At 39.1% G+C, this 17,690-nt stretch overlaps 1 protein-coding gene across 3 annotated transcripts in view; it reads left to right on the top strand.

The window, feature by feature from the left end:
• The window catches only part of Ttll7 (tubulin tyrosine ligase like 7), a 131,861-nt gene extending 115,603 nt beyond the window's left edge, over positions 1–16,258 (top strand). For 2 of the 3 annotated variants that reach the window (XM_021157826.3, XM_021157823.3), the window contains 2 exons: positions 124–297; positions 11,891–16,258. In XM_021157826.3, coding sequence (XP_021013485.1) covers positions 124–297; positions 11,891–12,011 — 295 coding nt within the window. In that variant the 3' untranslated portion in view covers positions 12,012–16,258. The remainder of the gene's footprint in view (positions 1–123; positions 298–11,890) is intronic. The other variant, XR_015046656.1, reaches the window with a different exon arrangement.
• The last annotated feature ends 1,432 nt before the right edge of the window (positions 16,259–17,690 follow it).

Here is a 17,690-nt window from a genome sequence, read left to right as displayed (position 1 = left end):
GTGAGGGGCCATTTCTACCTTCTTGCCCAGTTTGCAGCTCGATAACTGATGTGTGGCCGGTTGCCGGTTGCCGGTTTTTTTTTAACAGTGAACATGAAGTCATGTCTGTTTCTATGCCAACAGATCCTCTTGGGAGAGCATCTTCAGTAAGAGCCCTGAGGTGGTGACTCCTCTGCAGCTCCAGTGTTGCCAGCGCCTGGTGGAGCTTTGCAAGCAGTGCCTGCTAGTGGTTTACAAATACACAACAGAAACAAGAGGACCCATCTCAGGCATTGGTCCTGACTGGGGGAACTCCAGGTATGTCTCACACTCTCAGTTCTGCTGAGTTTTATGTAGATATGTGTGGCTTAGCACAGCTTGAAACGCAGAATCTTTTAAAATTAGGAGGTTTTTTTAATGCTTACATAACCATGGGATCATCTAAAACTGAAAATACATCCATACTATAATCTAGAAAATAGATTTTATTTGCACAGTCTTTGTTTTTAAGAGACTTAACAAGCACAGAAATCACAACCCTACAGGTGGTAGATGCAAGGTGAACAGAAGCAAGCGTATTTGACTTACATATTCTTGTTTCCAAAAACTGGGTAAGTAGACTCCAAACTCTTGGAATAAAGTTAATTATTATTCCCTAATAGGGACATTTCAACATTCATCTCTGAGAACAATACAGTTTAGAAGGTGCCTTTGGTTTGATTTTTATCTAGTGTTTCTCTACCAAGACATTGCCAGGCCAACCAGCAGGATACAAATTTTTGTAAAGTTCTATTTCAAATTCCAGTTTCCTGCCTGTCCAGTTAAAACACATAGTTTTTTAAAGTAAGAATCACAAGAACAGGCAACTGTTCAGCTGCAAGAATACGGAGTAATCAAGCAGTCCGCTTTAGCCTTTTCCAGCTCAATCACAGTAGCTAGTAGAACTAAAGATGAATCGTGACTTCCGGTATCTGCCAGTGTTTGGCTTAGCGATGGGAACTTGAACCCAGGGTTTTGCACAGGATGGGCACGGTCTCTATGCACTGAGCTACCTTCCTAACCTTTGTCACGTTAGCTTTATTATGCAAATGTTGGAGTGCTACTTACACTAGAAGAATGTGAGTTGTGAAAATAAAGTCATAGTCTGAAAATAGTCAGGGAGTAGGTTAAAACACAGAGATCAACCTCAGGGGAGGACATGGAAGTTCTCTCTCCACAACAGTGACCCACGACCACAAAGCGGATTGGAATTGCATTCTCAGAAGGGACCAACACACATCCGTGCCCTAGACTTTGTCTTTTGTACACTGTGTAGGATGTTTAGCCTGTTTTATCCCTTCTGCATGTAGTAGCCTAATGATCATAACAATTCTAGAGATAGAGCTAACTGTGAGTATTTTAAAGTTATATTGCACAGTTTTAACTTTTCATGATTGCTTTCATCTGATTTAAACAAATGATAGCTGTTGTGTTGATGTGCTGGCCCAGAAATGAAGAGCCTTTTCTTTAGGGTGTAACATGCCATGTGTGACCAGGAAGGCTTGGAATCCCAGATGGGAGGGACTTTGACAGTGCCATGTGGTATCCCTACTGCAATTCTAGGTCCTACAACTCAATTTCCATTGATGGATCAGGTAGCTTTTGTGAGGAAGGCAAAGAGAATAGTTTTCTGGTCAGTCTGGAGGACGACATCACACCTCACAGGTGCTTAGGTCTTCTCCTCTTATCTTTGTGGCTAGAAAGATAAGGCTATCCTTCTCCTACAGTCTTCAGTTCAGACTTCTGAGAGGCGCTCAGCGAATCCTGGGGATTACAGGTCTAAGCACTATGATGTGTCAATAAACGCATCATCATCATTCCTGCCCATGTTCAGACCCCTTCATTTACAGGAGATGGATTTCAAAGAGGAATTTTACTGACAAACTGTACTGGAGAAATGATGGAGCTGACTCCTGGGAGTTTTCTAACACACTATTAAACTTACCCTCAAGAAGGCAGAGTTGGATCAACGTGAAGTTTCTACTACCATAGCCTAAGAAGTTTAATTCCTTCCACGAGGGCTGGAGGGCTAGTGAACATGCAGTTTCTCTGCAGAAGGGCTAATCCAGGCAGGCTTGTGTCCTCCTCTTAAATCCACTGGTCAGATAATGCAGTTCTGGAAAAAGGCCAGGGCCTAGGGAGAGTTAGCTCTTCATGGAACCCAAGGAGTGGAGGAAAATAAACATTTTAGTGCAACATCTAGCTACTAAAACTCAGATGGATGTCACAGCAACTGAAGAGTGATGCCTTTCTCTCATGGGAAAACGAGTCTATAACATTCTTCTCTATAGAGTTTAGCCATTAATGGGTTAATTATTTTTATTTGCAAAGTATACCTGACAGATATACATGTGGATACATATGTATAAATTAATTACAAATCAGAGTGTACATAAGTATGAATGTAACATATGCATTCATGTATTAAGCTTGAGCACTTTTATGAGGAGATATATCTTTGGAAATTTTATCTAAAAAAATCGAAAGGGAGACAGTTGGCACCGCTCAGTTCCACAGACCTATGCATAACATGACGTTGAACAATAATTCCTAAGAAGGTTTAAAGATTCTATGCAAGAAAGTGGCTTCTGACCTTGAAACCTTATAAAGATAACACACCAATAAAGAAGACACAGCACATACGTGTCTCATAATAACCAAACAGTTACAGTCAGTGTAGGAACTAGGACTTTCCTTTAGAAACATGCATGTGCCTGTGTATTCTCCAGGACACTAACGTTTGGGATTAGCTTGATGCTTCACTCAACTGAAGTTTGTTGGTAAACTGTGGGTTCTCTGACTGCTTTTTGGTGTCTAGGTTTGTATGGGTTCACTGCCAACCCCACCTTGAGAATGGAAAAAGAGAACTTAGTTTCTCTTTAAGACTATTTGCCTATCTTTGATATCAAAAACTAAACAGAGCTTTCATAACAAAGGATAAAAAGGTTCCTTTTCACCTATCAACATAACTGTAAAGTCCAAAGCTATATATTAGCAGACGGAAACAACGTTAGCTAGAGCTATCCGCACCCACCTTCTGCTTCAAGCACTCACTGGTGGTGGACTCCATAACCTGGAGAAGGATCGTGGTCTTTTCCTACCTCAGAGAATGGCCAAGCACAGAGATGGCTGCGACGTGGCCAAGCGATAGGAGTGTTTATGGTGGGTATGGCAGGCCCTGGGTTTGACCTCATAGTATTACTCCCTGTTTCAGGTTCAGAGAAATCACTTTACCAAATTTAGTTATACCTGTGATTAGAACACTGTTCATCCAGCCAGAAAAAGAAGAGAAGGAATTTCTGAAGTCCAGTGCAGCATAACTGCAGAAGCCATGTAACAAACATGCCTAAACACCCAGACTTTCCTTCCTTCTCCAAATGAGGAAGAAGCCAAGGCTGTCTGGTATAACAACTCCTGTGCAGCCTTGTAACTGAAGGGCCTACCAGTACCAATGACAAGGACGGGTATAAGACCTAGGGTTTGAAATGGAGAACCAGGGAAGAAATCTGGGTTCTTACAGATCTATAGAGAAATAAGATAACTTTAATATCTTAATGAAATCAGTCAATCTAAGAGAGTAAATTATCATTTTCCTGTCAACAGAGAAACAGAATATGAAAATGTAAGTGCAGCATCAATACCTTGAAAAGATTTCTAATAATTAGGAATAAAGATGTATGAGGTGCATATTCAGGAAAATGTAAAAGTGCAAATATAAACTTTAATAACAAAAATCATCCTTATAATGTAATTTTCTCTCAAATTGTCCCATTTGGCAATGAATCCAATGTAATCTTACTATACTTTGCAGCATACTTCTGTGTTTACTTATTTTTGGTAGCAGAAATATCGGTTCCTAGCTTGTCCTAGCATTTAAAATGCGGAAGTAACAAGAAAAATAGTAAAGATAACCACTTGGAGGAAAACCTTTAACCAAGATTAAAATGATGAAAGTTAGCAAGCAGGCGGACCAGTGGAACGCCATGAGCTGGCAGAGACATACCTAGAGACCAGTGAACTCCTGTGGAAAGCCATGAGCTGGCAGAGACATACCTAGAGACCAGTGGTACTCCATGAGCTGGCAGAGACATACCTAGAGACCAGTGGAACTCCATGAGCTGGCAGAGACATACCTAGAGACCAGTGAACTCCTGGGAAAGCCGTGAGCTGGCACAGACATACCTAGAGACCAGTGAACTCCTGTGGAAGGCCATGAGCCTGCCTGGACCCACGTAGAGACTTGATTGATAACAAAAGGGGCCCATGTTCTTTATAACAGGCGAGGAAAGGAGGATTCCTCATACGTCAGCCTAGGAGAGTTGGGTCCTAAGTCCTCACGAAAAGACCATCAACGTTATCCATTAAGATGATGAGCTAAGAAGGCAGTCATCAAGGATAAAATGGAAAATTTCCAAGGAAAATTTGGGAGAATATCTTCATGGACTTGAGATGTATAAATGCCAATTAGGAAAGTGTTAATCCTAATGAAAAGATGGATGTATTTTATATTAAATTTAGGTATGGATATGAATAATTATCAGGACAGCCTATTTAAAATGATAAAAATGGACAAAAATCCACAGAATAGAGAAAGATACCTGCAATCCATATATCATATGAGAAAGTTGTAAGTGTTACAAGGCATGGGTGTGTGTGTGTGCGCAGGACTGTAATCCTAACATGCAGAGGTATATACAGAGAAGCAGGAGTTCAAAACCAGCCTTAGCTATATAGCAAGTTCAAACTAGCCAGGGTTACATGAGACCTTATCTTGGAACAAAAAACCAAAATACAAACAAAAATAAAATCTGGTAGAAATTCCATGTGAATTCTTACAACTTTTAGGAAAATAAAAAACCAACCAACCAACCAACCAACCAACCAACCAACCAAAACCCAGACCACTTAATGGAAAATTGGTGAAGAAAACTTTGAAAGGGGGTTGCAGTAAACATTTAAGAATGTATATAAGCAAATTTGTATTCAAGACGTTGTATAATAATAGAAGAAAGCACCCACAATGCTGCACACCGGGACTGCCAAGAACACCAAGAAATGAGCATAACCTTCATGACTGAAAACAGCAACAATGGTGACAGTTGAGCATTGCATATGGGACTCTGCCACTTCTTAGCCTCTGTGCCAGTAATTTTCCAGTAGAAATGCATCAGCATATACACAGATACCCTTGCTACAATAGTTATGGTATGATTTACTCATAATACTTTTTAAATATTAGAAACAACCTAAGTGTACAACAGAGGAATGGATACATATGCTATAACATCACACAATGGAATAACATTCAGCACTGGTCAGGTTTACCTGCATATACGGGGACAGAGGCTCAACTATAAAGTGGAGCAAACTTATTCAGGAACAAAGGAATATAGCTTTTGTCTGATTGTTAATGGAAATAAGAAGCAGAAACAGTCTTTAAGGAAGATGGATTTGGATGGGAAATAAAGATGTAAGCGGCACAAAGACCAAGATGGGCTTAAGTGCCCAGGGAAAGAGGGTGCTGTAACTCTGAGCTCAGGGATTCTACAGCTACCCAGATGCCCAAACATGGTGGCTTTATACAAGCAATCAGTTCAGAATGCCTATAAACTGAACGTCACGATCAACGTTCCTTTCTGAATGTGTGTTATACTTTACAATTAGAAAGTTGCAAGCATAAGGTATCATTAATGTCCCGAGGCTACAACAAGGTATGTTGATCTCAGGCAAAGGGTAGTCTTACTCGAGGGAGCGATGTTCAGGACATATCAGCTGTAAGTAATAGTTATTTGTGTACACTCTTAGCTGCTCTCAAAGATTGGCAGGCCAATAACCATTGGATCTCTTGAGAGCTGAGGAAACAGGTTTCATGTTAGTAGCATGTAGCATGTGACATAGTGGGTGTTTGACAATAGACCTCATCCTCTTCCTTTTCAAACCAACGTTGAAATCACACGGTACTTCATAACAGATGTCTGCTCTCAAGCAGGGATATACTATATAAATGTGTTGGCAGATATGGGAAGTTGAAAGGTCCAGACTTTGCTACCAGGATGTGAAGTGGCATGGCTGCTTTGGAATGCAGTGTGGTATTTTCTTAGAAAGCTAAATATAAACAAATGCACAAAAGACCCAGAAGTGGCAACTATAAGCACAGGCCTGAAGGCACTGAAGCCAGGCTTCTAGATACTTGCACACCAGTGTGGACAGCGCCTGTCTTACAGAAGCAGAGACAGAACCAACCCAACTAACTGCCCACCAATAAGTGAGAGTGTAAGCAGAAGGTGAGGTCATACAGTGGAATATTAGCCAGGAAACAAAGAAATCCAGAACACTATACAAAGGAGAAGCATGGCAAACTCTCCCAGCTTGTAAGCAGACACGAATGGCATTTGTGATGCCATGGGTAAGTGCAACAATCAACTTATAATCAGGGAGTAAAATTGAAGTTTCCTGGGTAGGAGAGGAGGGATGAAAAAAAAAGCAGTTTTTTTTAAAAATAAATTGAAAAAGACCTTTTTCATACATTTGACCATGTTTTCATCTCCCTAATCCCTCCCACATCTCTACCCACCCAACTATGTTTTCCCTCTCTTTAAGAAGCAAATCAAAACAAAACCACAGACAACAAAAGGCCAAGAAGCACACACAGAAAAACCCACAACAACGAGAATTAGTATGTCCAAGCAAATGTTTTGACAATAGAAACACTGTTGAGTTTGTTTTGTGTTGTCCTCATACGCCTGGGCATGCGGCAGACCCCGAGTATGGTTAACACACCCAGTGAGACTCCATTGGGAAAAGCTAAGTTTTCCTCTGCCAGTGGGTATCAACTGCAGATAGGGGCTTGCTTAAGAGTGAGAGTCCGTGTTCACTTTTCTCCCACAGTGCTGCCACCCCATCTGGCTTGAACCTGCCCAGGCTTTGTGCACACAGCCACAGTCTCTGAGTTCTTACGCGCATCAGTCCTGCTGTGTCTGGAAGACACTTTTTTCTCAGGGTAACCCATCACCTCCGGCTCGTAACAACCTTTCTGCCTCCTCTTCTATATATTTCTCGAGTCTTGAGGGGAGGGGCTTGATGGTGGAAGAGAGATAGCATCTTCAGATAGTGCTGACCAAACGGGATGACTGCATGTAAATAGAATGCAAATTGAATCATATTTATCACCCACCCTGTGAGAAACTTGACTCCAAACACATACACTGAATCTGATAGAGGAGAAAGCAGAGCTTGAGCTCATCAGCCAGGAAAGGACTTCCTGAACAGGACACGGATAGCTCAGGCAGTAAGGACGAACAGTTAGAAAATGGGACCTTATCAAGCTGAAATGCTTCTATATGGTAAGACACCACCAGTCGGATAAAGTGGCTTCCTACCGACTGGGACAAGATCTTTACCAATACGATAGAAGGCTCTTATCTAAACATATAAAGAACTAAAAAAAAAAAAAAGGCAGAACATCAAGAAAACAAATTGCCTAATGTGGAAAAAATGGGGACAGAACTAATTAGCCAGTTCTCCCAAAGTTAAACACACATGGATATGAAACACGTAAAAAAAATGTTCAACATCCTTAGCCATCAGGCAATGCAAATGAAAACTACTTTGAGATTTCATTGTAGTAAGTCAGAATGGCCTAGATCAGTCAAACAAACGACAGACAGCTCATGTCGGTGAGCTTGAGGAGTAAGGGGGACGTTTCTCCATTGCTGGTGGGAGTGCAAACTTGTACAGCTACTGTACAAGTTAGTGCTGTGGTTCTTAAGGGATCTGTACCTCTAGGTGTTCCTCACGATCCAGTTATACTACACTTGGACAGATCCCCAAGACTTTGTGTCTTATCCCAGAGGAACCTACGCATCCATGTTCCTGATAGGCAGGAATTGGAAGCATCCTAGATGAGTTAACAGGAAATTGAGTCACATTTGTACAGTTGAGTATTATTCAGCTGTTTAAAAAAACGACATCATAAACCTCATAGGTAAATGGATAGAACAAGAGAAAACAAAAAACCCATCCTGAGTGACGCAACCTTCCCCCCCCGCCCCCCGCCCCTGCCCCAGACAGATCCTCTATCTTTTCCTTTTATGTGGATGCTAGCTTCACGCCTTTGGTATGTGTGGTAAGAGAAGAGGAATCTCCCCAGAATAGTCTTGCATGGCACTTAGGGTTTGATGTGTGCCAGGCAAGTTCTCTCACCAATGAGTTCCCGGACCCAAGCTGAGGAGAAGAGAAGCTAAGAAAATTAGTAAGTGTAGAGATTTATTTTAGTGTGGTGGCAGGATTCTAGACTTGCAGGTGGTTATATAAGATTAATATACTTAACATACTGAGTTTTGTATCCCAAATGATAAGAATAATTATTTCTATGTCACAAAATTTCAAGTCAGTAAGAAAAGTTCTCCAAAGCACAGGGCACCTAGTCTGTTGAATTCTATTTACAGTCCTCAAACCAGGAATCTGGGTTCACCTGAAGGAGTTCAGGGGACTTTGTCCTACTACAGGGAGATGCTGGAAGGTGAGTGTCACATGTTCAAAGTGAATGCCCTATGAGTTTTGGATTGATTAGTATTCTGGGGATCATCAGAATTAGCAATAAGATAGCATATAAAATTCTATACCAATCCAGAATGTTCAAAGTATGCATCCCCACGTCTACAATGTGGGCATTCGAGGATGATCACGCCCTGCGTTCTGAATGAGGAGTATGGCTCTGATGTGAACTGAATGAAGATGCTCTGATGTACTGTTCCTGGGTACCAGTTAGCTATGAGTTACCCTGGTAAAGAAAAAAAAAAGCTGAGATAAAAGCCACAAACTTCTTCATATTTTTGGTACTTATATGAACTCTTCAGGCATAGTCTATAAATTCACTTCCCCAAGACAGTTTTCCTGCTTAAAAAAAATCAAATTGTATTATTTAACTCCAACACAAAGAACAATTTAAAAGTAATCTTTGCTGTTGAGCTACTGTGGAGTCTCCCAGGAGATACTAGTGGAGACTTCAAGGCAAATAACTTGTGCTGTGCTTCATGGCGCCTTGCACTACCCAGGGCATCTGCTTTAGGTGGGCAGGGTTTCTGCAGTATAATTTCATCTGCTTGTTCAAGTTCGTGATGCACTTCGTTCTCTTTTTTTTTCAAGTCCAAAAGAACAGTTTCTTCCACTTGTATTAAGAAGTTGGGGTTTGTGGCATATACACCAGCACTGTTCTTCCTAGCGCTTCCCACCCTTCATGCTTCTGGAAGCACATGATAACTGCATACAAGTTTTATGATGACAAGTATCTCGAATTGTCATGACCAAAAAGTTCAGCCCTGGACAGCGGCAATCCCTTAGATGTGCAGAGGGCTCTGAAACTATCAAGTCCCTTCACTAGCTATGTGACAAGGGGGAAGACATTTGACCCTCTGTGCTTCATAAAGTTTATTCACCCTTAAAATGTTGTTAGCAGTGACATTTACTTAGATAATTGTTATTTGAATCAAATGCTAATATTTATAAAGAGATTAGAAGTGTCAACCTATAAAATGCTATTTAAATAATTGTTTAGTATTTAATAAATTACCCAGGATCCTGTACTTTGTGATGCTATATTCACTTGTTCATGTGATAAGTAGAGCTTTTGTAAAGCTAGGTATGGTATCCCAACTCCCAGGAAGCTGAGGGCAGAAAGGTTTCAGAGCTAGTGAGAGACAATAGAAAAACATTTTTGTGAATGTTGCTAAAGTGTCAATAGCACTGATTTATTGGAAACTAAAATTATAACTGAAAGGTTGGTTGTCAAAATGGTTGTCAAAATGGCTCAGTGGATAAAATATTTGCCACACAACCATGAAGACCAGAATTTAGATCTCCAGAATTCACAGAGAAGCAAAAATTTGGCAGGTGTAATGGCCACCTACAATTCCAGAACCTAGGAGGTAGAGGACTTCGGGACAAGCTGTCTAGCTTGTGCACACATTCATGTGCATACGTGCACACACACACACACACACACACACACACACACACACACGTATCCACATGCACACACGTGCATGTAAAGTAAAGGCCGTTTACTGCATCATTCCCGATTCATTTCTCAGAGGCTAGAGTAGCTCCCACCAGTGTTGGCTAGTAAGTGTTGATCAAGTACCTTAGTTTATTTTGCACCTTGCCCTACATAAGAAGGGAAGTTGTTTTCTTTTTTAATGGCAAAACATATCAGATTAATCATTAAGACATCACCAGCTCTTGACATCATAATTAATCCATATAAATTACCCTAGTGATATTAAGAAAATAATTTATATAATCTGTGATGTGAGAAATCAGTTGTTTCATTATTCATCACCCATTCTGGAATTTTGATTTAATTTAGTTTGTTGTGTATTATTTTACTGCTCTATTAACTTAATGATTGGAGCAATTATTTATAGTTTGTGATATTAGGTAACAGATTTAGTAGGTATTACTATTCATGATGAAGTAATGTTTATGGATATTATGGAAAACTCTATTTTAATCTGAATGCTGTTTGCAGTTTGATTATAATGGATTCTTTTCTTTTTCTAAGATTCACAAGAAACAACGGTAAATTTACTTCCCAATTAATATAGATGTATCCTAATTCTCACATTACTGTACACAGAATAGACAGCTGACAGCTCTTGCCCCTCATTCTCTTAACTCTCTGTTCATTTATGATGCTGTCCCTAGAGGACTCCAGTGTGCAGAGACGGAAGTGAAGCAGCTGACACTCCCCTGCCATTTGCTTAGTCTTTCCAAGACCACAGCTAATTCGTGGTCTTCTATCGTTACATCTGTGACTGAAGATTCATCACGCTTATTTTTGTCTTGACTTTACAGTACATTGCTCAAGTCATTACTATAACTGTCTTTAGATGCTATGGTTAATTTCATATATATATGTATATATATATATATGTGTGTGTGTGTGTGTGTGTGTGTGTGTGTTAAATTCCATATATATGGATTTCCTTGGCCATTCATCTCCTGCCCTATAGATTGTACTGACAAAAGTCTTATCAAGGTTTTCACAGAAAGAGATGATATGGATGTACAACTTAGATGTAATTCAAAAGTTTCAACGATTGACATTAAAAAAAGCAAGGTCCAGTTTCTTGACAAATGGGATTTGAATTGGCATAAGTTTACTTATAGTCTTTATTATTAATTGTGAATATTTATATTTTTATTGTGTAAAAATTAATTTTAGCATCCTGGTGGAGATGTTACATAGTATATATATATAATATCTTGTCTTTCTAAAATGACAAAGTGGTAAAAATTACATATCCGGAAATATATTTGACTGCGTGGTTACATACAGCTTGTAACTATAAACCCTGACTTGTCTGAGACTACAAAGTTTCGACTTAAGAATGTTTTAGATGAACTTTAGTTATAACAAATCCGTGACACATTGTACAGTTAGGGCTCCATGGCTCTATATCTTTGAAACAAATGCTACTGTTAGTGTGGCTTGCCAAGTTCTCCATGAAAATCATTAGCAAAAGGCTTAAGATGCCAATATGTGTGCTTCTATATGACATGTCTCCTTGGCTCTACATATTGCTTTCACATACCAACAGTGAATTGTTGATGTGAGCCAGTAAGCAGTGGCCGGATGCTTGAGGTTAATGAGATAGCATGTGGGATGATCCTAACTTCACGTGCTTGTATCTGTGAGTTCAACTTTCTAAAGTTCAGTGTTAGGATGAAAATTGTTTACAAATTGTATTGTTGTGATAGCAACAGTTTTCAGATAAGATAGGTGAATAATTAGCTATACAGTCCTTTCTTGAGTGATGTTGACATTAAAGTGTTTTTTACAATGATCTAATTTTTTAACTACCTCTTTTAGGTATTTGCTACCAGGAAGTACCCAATTTCTTATGAGATCACCACTGTACAACATGAAATATAATTCACCCGGAATGACTCGCTCCAATGTTTTGTTTACGTCCCGCTATGGCCGTTTGTGAATGGAAGATTGCCATGGGCTCGCTTAATAGCAATTCATTTATTTTCTCCAGTTGAACCTTAAGGAAGTGACCCTTATATGCTGTTTTATGTATATATGTCATAGAAGTGTGTGAAGTACATACACACAGGCACTCAAGTAACATATAAATATATATATTTATTATATGTAAGAAGAATTAGCAGAAAACTGAATATAAGATTTAACCTTTCTGGAAATGTAATAAACCATGTTAAAGTTGTTTACACAAATACGCAAATGTGTAGAATTTGCTAGGTTTTTAATTAATTACTTCCTACTAGAAATGTTATTTTTGCTGCAGAGTCGATCTTGAAGCTCCCATCATGGCGTTACAAATTATTTTCTAGATAATAGGGCTTTCGACTTGAGCAAACACTGATAGTATCTTATTACTTTTCTCACTATTAGTAGTTATTTAACAGTGAAACAGAAGACTTAGATGCCTGGGGTTGGCTTGATGATAGGATTAGGATCAAACAGGTTTGTTGTTACCATAGCACACTGTAAAGTACTAGAAAATAGCCCAGCCTGACTCTCCAACATTCTACTCCCCTAGGTGGGAATTTAGCTGCTTGTTCTAGTGCACATGTTCAATAAAGGTCTGGTAAGATCATGAATCATACAAAAATGAGAGGCAACCCAGTGGATTAAGAATAAAATGCAAACATGCTTTAATTCGACTCTTCATGGGAAGTCCCATAGAGAAGCAAGACGATGGCAGGGACAGAAATTTGCTTGTGTGACTTCTGTGTCACTTTCCTTTGGAAAGCATATCATTGATGGGCCTAAGTCTCTCAACATTGAGACCAATTTACCTCGCAAAGTCCAATAAGAGGAGTTTCTCATTTCACCCCAGAAAAGAATGCAAAGGCTCCGAAGAGGAGTCCAGTGAGCCCAGGTCACCGCTCATTGGTGTCATCTGTTGGGAGTCTTTATTCAAAGTTCCGTATAAAGTTGCCTTCCAGAGGATTCATGCTTGCTTTTCAGACCATCACCCTCCCATTCTTCTTCATCTTCCCTGCCATCTGAAAACCAGTGTGTGCTCTCGGTTTTCCACACAAATAGAGACAGACATATGCCCTATGGATTTTTGAACTCAGATAATACAATATTTGCAGAAACTTCCCTCCAGTGATTTTACTCATACATGTTAAGTTTCTGCAAAACTCAGAATACTTGCCAGCTTCTTACATTTTTACGTCTGTTCCCCATAAATGAAGAAAGGACCCCAAAGCAGTAAGAGGTCATTTGGCCTGGTCTCATTCAAAGCTGGATGGATGGTGACCCGAAGTTGTCAGATTTAAGTATTTTGCTTTAAAAAACTACCTTTGGAGAGTATACTTTTAAACTGTAATATTCATTTATCACACACATTACCGGCAGCTACTTAAGTTCTTTATGGCTGCCTACCCACATGCATTCCAGTAGAGCCTTTTCTTACTGGAAGCATCCCACAGAATTTTGTGTTATGCTTTTGAAGGAGAATAAAGCCTCCAGATCAAGCAGATGAGTGAGCGTGGTACTTAGGAGTCCATATTGTGGATTCTTCAACATGGCAGAGAGTTCTTAGAATGACTGATGCAAATACTGGGACACTTCAGGATTTTTATGGAAATAATAAACAAAGCAGCCCCTTTTGGGGTTTATTTGTAGCCATATTTGTTTTCAATTCATGATTTAAAAATCAAGGAGGAATAAAAGAAAAAAACACAAAAGTCATGGATATGTCACTTAAAATGACTGGTAAGTGATACCAACCCAGTTTGTTGGCCATTCACTTTGTCTTAAATCACAAATGATCATTTAATCGGATAGAGTATATACTCCAAAACTTCTATCACATACTAGGAAGGAATTTTCATTTTAAAAAAAGGTGGGGGGAAGATGTCCACATTAGGAATTCTCGCCCTAGAAACACACATTAAAAGCTAAGAGTAAATGGAAATAGAAAGACTGCCACGCGTTTGTGAAAGGCCATTATTTCCTTATCTATCCAAGCAAGGCCTTGTTTTGAGCACTGGAATTTCATTGCCTACATTTTCCTGTTGGGACAAGTTGGGTAGGGTGAAGTGTTGCAGGAAGCTGTGTGCTCATTATTTATGTGCATTACCTGGGGTGCTGTGGACTGTGGTTGTCATAGCACCATCCCCTAATGAGCAGCCACAGGAAGACATGATAATGAACCGTGGAAGTCTCAGGAGGCCACAGACAGGTAGTAGGGGTATAGAATATTCCTTAGCTTTTATCAATTTCTTATGCTTATGCTTAAAACACATCTGCAGTAGAGGCAGTGTAAATCTTTAATAGAAGAGAGGGAAAATTCCAGAAGCTAGTTAATTTCACCAGGGTTTTTTTGTTTTTGTTTGTTTGTTTGTTTGTTTCTCTTTAGAATGGATTTTGGCTTATCTACAAGGAAGGGAATGAGTATAGACCTGCAGTATGGATGGCTGTTTGGTTCATAGCCAGGTTGAAATGCTTCCCCAAACTAAGATATGGATGTCACCCCAATTGTCTAAGTAGTAACTTGCTTGTTATTTTGTCCTCACCCACAAACAGAATCTAAAGGAACAGTTTAGTTTTCACTTGAGTAAGCCAGCCTTGAAGGTTTGAATCGGGTAAAAGACCCTGTTCCAATATGAACATTAAGTTGTATATGGAGCACAGGGGAAGCAACTGTAAAATGCCAGGGTTTGCTTACATTAGAGGAAGTTTTTGTTGCTTGTCTCTAAAGTTCAAACCAAACCAAAACCAAAGCCCTTTTTTTCACCTGCTATTTATGCATACATAGAGAACAAGTGCCTCCCAGACATCAGGAAAATGATTTCCTTCAAATTCTCTCGTTAGCTTAGATAGTAGATGAGACTGGGATCATGCTAATGTGAAATTGTAGATACCTGAATAGGAACTCAATGCTTTCTTCCTTAACATGTCAATGATATTCTGTGTAAACATTATCTTCAATATGCAATACACACTATTCAAAAATACCAAAATGATAGCTGCATACATGCCATTACTTAATCTTCTATAAAGCACTTATTCATTCTTAAATATATATTCTTTTAAAAATAGTAAATACCTCAAAAGTGACAGAAAATTCCTTCCTTCTCTATTTAGCAATTGCTAGTTTACATTCCGAACCTCATGTACTTGGTTCTAAGCATTAAACAACAATAAAAATATAACTATACAATTAACGTTCTTGTGACCTGGTGATTTTTGGACATTTACTTTTCTCTTTAAATTGGGAGCTTTAAGTGTAAAGGGCCATGATATCTACATATTAATTATTAGATATTTAATTGTTTTGAACAATTTCAATGTTGACTTATAAGTAGATGAAAACTGTAGAAATATATTCATAAAGCAAAGGATTCCTCACATTGCTTTCTCTCTCTCCTGTTCTCCTTCTTTCAATTCACTTAGAAGCTTTAGCTGTACATGGACAAAGTAAAGAAAAGAGAGAAATACTGCCTTTTAAATGCTGCTCTTCCTTGAAATTTTGTAGTGGTGTGTTTTTACCCAAGCAACTCTAACACTTTGATGGAATATTGGGTCCATTCAGTTTGCCGAGAACTTTAGGAACAAGGTTGAAGTCTGTATGCTTAAAGCACACGCAGTGTCCTTCCGTGTGAAGTGAGATGCGCTTTAACAGTCTTGCAAGAGAAATTGATGTGTTGAAACGGCACCTGTGGAGATTGCTTCTGTTTCTGAGGGTCTGAAGTAGTATGTGGTGTGTTGGGGGAAATTTACTCAGGTACTCACTGTGATACCAAGAGGGGTGTGTCATCTTGGGAGATCTGGGTAAGACTTCTGCTTTGTCACCACTTATGAACTCTAAAGCTCTTGCTTTGACAAACGTATCACTCAACAGACTAACAACTCCTAAATTAGTAAGAAGGCTTGCCTTTGAAAAGTGGTCAGATAATTCTTCTATTTCTTTCAAAGGCTACCAGCCATTTTTGGTCCATGAGGTCACGTCACAACTACTCCACGTGCTATAGCATCAGAATTTTGATGGAGTCTGAATTTGAGGGTGAGAGAATACATTTGCTAACACCAATCATGGGTCAAATTATCCCTGTGTGCTTTGCTTCCTGTATATGAATGCAAATGTTACAAAGATGCGCTTGAAATGTCAACAAAGTGTGCAGTTGGCATTGCCATAGCATGATCTACCATGTGACACCTGTATGGTGAACCCACTTCAGTTACTATAATAAAAATGTCAACACATGAAACCTATGGTATCTCATCATTTGGCTTGTTTTTACACATGTATTTGCACACACAATACTGATTTCAGTAGAAGAAGAGATGGGCAACCAATTAAGCAAGCTGAACTGAGCTTTCAATTTGATGAAGATATTTTCACGCTAATTTTTTTTTTTTTTTTTTTGCTGTTTTGTACTCTAGGGGAAGGGCCACCTGCTGTTATGAGTCAGATCAAGAAAGGAGAATTGTCAACTTTGTCAACTTCTCTCCGTTGAATGGGAAGGCAGAGTGTTCTAAAAATCAGTAGCAACAGTTTCATGTCATTATATAATATAATAATTATATTATCTCAGGCATGAATTTCATGCTTTAGGAATTTATAATTTTATCATTTGCTAGCAATATTCAAAGCATGAAAATGAAGAGCATTTTGTCTAGTTGCTGCTCATCGCATTGTTCTTTGAGACGTTTATAACAAATTTGGGGTGGTTTTCCTTCATTTGTGTGATCTGCTGGAGAAGGAACTCAGTCCCATGCACAGTTGGCAAGGAATCCACACTGAGCTGTACCCTTAGACCAGGTGATTTCTTTAATGAAAGGATCCAGTCAGGTAGTGAGTAATTTAACACAGACACACTTGACTTCTCTTACTGACAACCAAATGGTATAGAAATGACTGTATGTACATGTTTATGAATGTGTGTGTGCTTCTGTGTATGTGAGTGTATATGTGTAAATATGTGTGTGCATATATATATATATATATAATATATGTGTGTGCATATGTATGTATATGTGTATGTGTTTATGTATGTGTATGAGTATATATATATATGTATATGTATGAGTATGTGTATAAATGTATGTATGAGTTTCAGTGTCTCTGGTTTTATGTGAAGTTCCTTGATCCACTTAGACTTGACCTTAATACAAGGAGATAGGAATGGATCGATTCGCATTCTTCTACATGATAACAACCAGTTGTGCCAGCACCATTTGTTGAAAATGCTGTCTTTCTTCCACTGGATGGTTTTAGCTCCCTTGTCGAAGATCAAGTGACTATGTTCATAGCAGCCTTATTTATAATAGCCAGAAGCTGGAAAGAACCCAGATGCCCCTCAACAGAGGAATGGATACAGAAATTATGGTACATTTACACAATGGAGTACTACTCAGCTATTAAAAAGAATGAATTTATGAAATTCCTAGCCAAATGGATGGACCTGGAGGGCATCATCTTGAGTGAGGTAACACAATCACAAAGGAACTCACACAATATGTATTCACTGATAAGTGGATATTAGCCCAAAACTTAGGATACCCAAGATACAAGATACAATTTGCTAAACGCATGAAACTCAAGAAGAATGAAGACCAAAGTGTGGACACTATGCCCCTTCTTAGAATTGGGAACAAAACACCCATGGAAGGAGTTACAGAGACA

This window comes from Mus caroli, unplaced genomic scaffold (genome assembly GCF_978045245.1).
Source record: "Mus caroli unplaced genomic scaffold, Mus_caroli_1 scaffold_3, whole genome shotgun sequence".
In the NCBI taxonomy this organism is placed as follows: Eukaryota; Metazoa; Chordata; class Mammalia; order Rodentia; family Muridae; genus Mus; species Mus caroli.
Note: the sequence above shows the minus strand (reverse complement) of the source record. Positions and strands in the feature narration are given on the sequence as shown.